General features: G+C 37.4%; 1 protein-coding gene across 1 annotated transcript; it reads right to left on the bottom strand.

Annotated features, from left to right (window-relative positions):
- Positions 1 to 1,243: 1,243 nt before the first annotated feature.
- LOC148871218 (alpha carbonic anhydrase 1, chloroplastic-like) lies at positions 1,244 to 4,946 on the bottom strand. Its single transcript, XM_088967582.1, has 6 exons — positions 4,742 to 4,946; positions 4,257 to 4,471; positions 2,719 to 2,825; positions 2,074 to 2,176; positions 1,789 to 1,971; positions 1,244 to 1,564 (listed from the first exon to the last, which is right to left on the bottom strand). Exons 1-6 carry the CDS (start codon positions 4,806 to 4,808, stop codon positions 1,436 to 1,438), a joined length of 804 nt encoding a protein of 267 aa, XP_088823708.1. The 5' UTR covers positions 4,809 to 4,946; the 3' UTR covers positions 1,244 to 1,435.

The following is a 4,946-nucleotide window of genomic DNA, read 5'->3' as shown; positions in this document are numbered from 1 at the left end:
ACAACTGCTCAAAATAAGATGTTATAATATCACATATTTCTGTTGCCAAGGAACTCCAAATACCATCAGAATTTTTCAGCCAATGGAAATATTTTGTATTGCCATCTCCGTCTTTTTTCCACTTCACTCTAGCCCGTTGGATGGTCTGGTTACTGGGGCCATCCAGCTATAGAGTTAGAGGATCGTTCCCATCCAGTTTCGCATATGGTCGTGTGCTTGTCTCACAGATTTCTATCCCTTTTTATTCTTACCAGTACCACCTATCTCGTCTTTTGCTGTCCATTGGACCTGGGCCTCCTGCCCAACCTACACTCTTTTTGCCTGGGCCTAAAAATTTGCAGGCTGGGTTTTGACCCAATTCTTCCAAGCCCAATGTAGGGCTGAGCATCCTATGCTTCATGCCTGACTGCCTGAGGCATTGCAGCATAGGCAGGGCATGGCCTTGGTTAAGCTTCTATCATCCTACGGATATTCGCTTTTTGCAACCATGGCGCCCGGATTCACAAAACTCACTGCACCTCTGAGCAGTAGGAAAAATTGAATGAACAATTCTAGCCAAACTTGATCTAATTAAGGGTGTCAATGGACCGGTTTTGAATTGGACCCCATCCAGTCCAAAATCAAATTGGATGGATTGGACGGACCTCCGGTCTAAAACATTTATTAGATTGGATTGGACCTGGTCCATCTATAGCAAATTTATATTGGATTGGGTTGGATTAAGTCAATATCTGGTCCATTGATATAAAGATAAGAATATATGTGTCAATGGACCGAGTTTGGGTTGAAATCAATCTAAATCAAAATGAATACCGATTGGACGGTCCAAACATTGAATTAGACCCGTCCAAATTGGTCTAACACATTCATTGGATTGGATTGGACCTGGTCCATTTGTAATGGACTCACATTGGACTGGATCGGATTGGACCCAATCCAGTCCAATTGGCACCCCTATATCTAATTACCTTTGCATTTTGTTCTATTAACACTGGCAAACTTGAAATTTTGAGTGAACAGTTCTAGCCAAATTGTAAGTTTTCCACCTTCCTATATCCACTTGCAGTTTAGCTAATTAAAAGCCTAGAAATCAAACCAAATGGAGCTGCAGACTATGAAACTAGCTTGCTCAGCCAAGGCTAACTTAAACTACCTGGAACCTAGATAGTTAGCGGAGGAAGAACTTGCTCATCCAAGGCTAACTGTGCTCTATGTATAATGACATTATGACAAGAGACCATAATTGAATGAACCCTCCCTGGAATACACACTTCTGACTTCTTTTTACCTACTCTGTAGTTCCAAGCTTCACATAACAAGTTAATGAAGAAGAATTACACTTCTCTACCTCACCATGGTCGACCACTACATCCATGGCCACATGGGGATGATAATGATCTCATGTCTCATGACCATACATGCTTTTAGTTCTAGTTCAATGACCATCTTCATATAGCTCAATCTTTCTCCCATTCAATAGTTGTATAGGCCTTGCATTGTTCTTGTATTCTGAATCCATTAGAGCTTTCATAGCATCAATCTGCCCCTTAGATATCTCTACCACCTACATCCATGCCATTAAAGAAGTATCAGTTTTGGGGTTTATTTTTGCTTCATGTTTTACTTCACTCTGCTTCAGGCTTTACTTGACTTCATTTGCAATGCAAATGAACAAAATAAAGTCCACAACAAAAGTAAACCAGAAGATGCTCTAAACTCATTTGCATTCTCACAATTTTGCACTAGTACAAATGAAATTGCACCGCAAACAAACCAACCCTTAAGTACCTTGCCAAGGATGTACCAGGTAACATCTTCTGTACATGGAGGAATGGTAAGAGAGCCAATATATCTGTAATATTTACTAGTATCGCGCTCAATGTTATTGGATTTCACTGATTCAACAGGAATATGAATTTCTTCATCAGCTGAACATTTCTCCTTAGCCAACTGATCTAAGTAGCTCTTAATCTGTAATCACAATTAAGGGAAAACCATTAGTGCAATGAAATCTATGTCAGTCTGTTTCACTAGTAGTCTGTATATGGAATTATGGAGCAATGTCTTGCACACCTCTTCGATGAGCGGATCCGGGTTGCCGTACTGGTAGAGGATTGCCACCATTAATACCTTGCCATCATCAGCCACGTGAACTAGATGAAGCTCCACAGGATAACTGCAATTATTCAATGCTTAATTTGCATTCTAAATGCTAATATATAACTAAAGAAGCTGCTTAATTTGCTTCCCAAATTCCTGGACATGGTACAATTTTGGATCAGGTTGGGTTAGGCATCTTAGACCTGACCGGACCAAAACTTTCTGTTTTCCCTTTCATTGTCTATCCAATGTCTAAAACCTGGTTGAGGTAGCATCTAGCCCAACCAAGTCCAACACCCCTTCTAATACATTGAGGATCTTTGAAGAAGCTACCAAAACATGTTTCACCAAAAAGCCAAGATTTTAGCTAAATGACAGCATATTTTGGGCTTTATGAGTTTTTTAATTCCCATTCTGATTCTGTCTGAACCAAACAGACTATGAGAATAGATCATTTTAATTCTGATTCCACTTTCAATTTTGAACCAAACAGACCCTATATTTTTTTCAATGTTCCCATTAGTGTTATGAGAGCAGGTCTTAACCCGATGCCCGATTAAAACTGACCCAAACCCAATCGGCTATATCATTTGTATTTGGGAAGAGAGAGAGAGAAACCGGATTCCATTAATTGTATGCTCGGAAGGGGTATGCCAATGCATTTGCTTCAGGTAATATATCTCTTCATCAACGATTAACTCTCCAATATCGTTCCCAAATAGCATCTGCATAAAAGACAAAAATACCCTCAAAATACTTTTCATGTTTACATTCTAGGAAGAGATTTCTATACTATTTGCCAAAAATAAAAAATAAAAAACACTATCCTTCTCAATTCTCATGGATATCTGGAGCACAGCTTGCAAACAAGTGAGTCCACTCGGGACTCATTCGATTAAGGTCACCAGTTAGGGTTTTTCATTGTATTTTATTTGATACTACTGAAATGCCCATCCAGAAAACTCTTTTTTCCTATAGGGTATTCTGGTTTGAGACCTCGTTTGTTTGTGAGAAGTAAAATTATATAACCCCTACTTTATATGAAAAATGATGGAGGAAATAGGAAGGTCGTTTTTTTGGGAGGAATAAGGTATGAAGCAAAATGATATTAGTCCTCACTTTATATGAAAGGATCAAGGTAGGAGAAAGGTGGTGCAAATTTTGCATAAGGTTTTTAGGCTCAGTTTGGAAGGAGTACAAATACAAATATATACAGTGCAAATATGTATAAAATAATACAAAATACAAGATTTTGCGCTCTACATATTTATATTTGTACTCCTTCCAAATGGAGCCTTATATGCAAAATTTGTACCAACAATAAGTGCAAATTTTGAATCAATAGAAGTTCAGGTTATGATTATAAACAAATGATGCAAAAATGAACCTGGTGCATATCTTGTCTCTGGCTCAGATTTGTTTGTATTTGGTGCAAATTTTAGGCTTTGTTTTGTTTATGGTGTAAATTTCATTTGCATTGATATGAGTGCATGGGAGTGCTGATCTATTTTTGTTTCAGTAGGTTGAATGCACATTTCAGTAGTTTTTTATCATTTAAATTTGATCCATTTCTAGCTGGATCAAATATAGATTTTTTATGTTGTATTTTTACTAATGCTATGTTTGGTTGTGGTGCAAATTTATTTACACTAGTACAAATGCATAGGAGTGCAAATATAAAAGAAATTTTTGTTTAATTTTGTTTTGGATTTTACTTAGTTCTGTTTAATGTCTTAATTTACTTCATTTATTCTGCAAACAAACAAAATAAGCTAAAATTTGAAACAAAAAGTAGGTCAATATTTACATAAATCATTTGCACTGGCATAGTTTTGTATCAGTGCAAATTTATTTCCATTGCAACCAAATACAGCCTAAAAGACAGGTTTTTTTTTTTTTATTCAAAGAGTGATAGGTTCAAGTCCCCCGTATTCAATTCAAATCCAACTATCAATAGATCAAATTTGATCTAGGTATATCCCATTCAAATTCGATCTGTTTTGCTTCAAATCTAATTTGTTTGAACCCCTACCCGAAGCAAATATATATGTTCAGCAGCACTAGAAACATGATCATGCAAAACAGTGAAACGCTAAGAATTTAATAGAAAAAAAAAAGTTTTAATTTGTGGATATGAGAGAGACAGAGAGAGAGACCCCAATATTGAAGCCATTGTTGATTAACGTAGCATTAGCAGAATTGTAATCCATGTCTAGAGATCCCAATTTTGAATTACTGACGACATCGTCGTTTGCAATGTTCACCGGGGACTGCTGCTTTCCGGCGGAGCATGTAGAGTAATGAGGGTTCAAGCTTCCCCATTTGTCAGGGCCTTTCACGCCGCTGTAACCAAACGGGATTTCTTGGCTTTCTGCAGGTTTGGAAATAAACACATCATCAACTCATCAAAAACTAAAGTATTTCTTAGCTCCAAATTGAAAACGTCATCAAGGCCTGGTGTGTTCCCAGTGCAATTTCATTTGCACTGGTGCAAAGAAATAGGAGTGGAAATTCTGGTTTATTTATTTGTATAGAATTTGCATTCCCATGCATTTGATTCCATGCAAAAGAAAACTGAAATATGAATGAATTGAAGAAATAATATTCATGAACAAGAACAGATGCTTAGATGGGTGCTTACGCCCAGTCAGTGGAGAACCCAGCAATAGAACAAGTCCGGTGACATAAACGGCGAGATGAAATGCCATTACCTGCGATCTCTTTCCCGATCTCTCCTTCTCTGAGTATCAAGAAGTAATAAAGGCCGTTTCCTTTTTATTTATAATACGTAATTTGTATGTGGCTGAGGTTGTTGTGATGGCTTCATTCACCTCCAAATTGAGCTC

This window comes from Nelumbo lutea, chromosome 2 (genome assembly GCF_056320005.1).
Source record: "Nelumbo lutea isolate HS-2025 chromosome 2, American lotus-T2T, whole genome shotgun sequence".
NCBI classification, from domain to species: domain Eukaryota; kingdom Viridiplantae; phylum Streptophyta; class Magnoliopsida; order Proteales; family Nelumbonaceae; genus Nelumbo; species Nelumbo lutea.
The sequence above is the reverse complement of the archived record's forward strand: the minus strand, read 5'-3'. Positions and strand labels throughout refer to the sequence as shown.

Bases quoted from the DNA above. Each gene is read 5' to 3' on its own strand.
- LOC148871218 (XM_088967582.1), bottom strand. From the start codon at position 4,808: ATGGCATTTCATCTCGCCGTTTATGTCACCGGACTTGTTCTATTGCTG. The intron at 4,472-4,741 runs GTAAGCACCCAT...CCAAACCTGCAG, and splicing joins GGGTTCTCCACTGACTGGGC to AAAGCCAAGAAATCCCGTTT. The intron at 1,972-2,073 runs GTGTGCAAGACA...TTGTGATTACAG, and splicing joins CGGATCCGCTCATCGAAGAG to ATTAAGAGCTACTTAGATCA.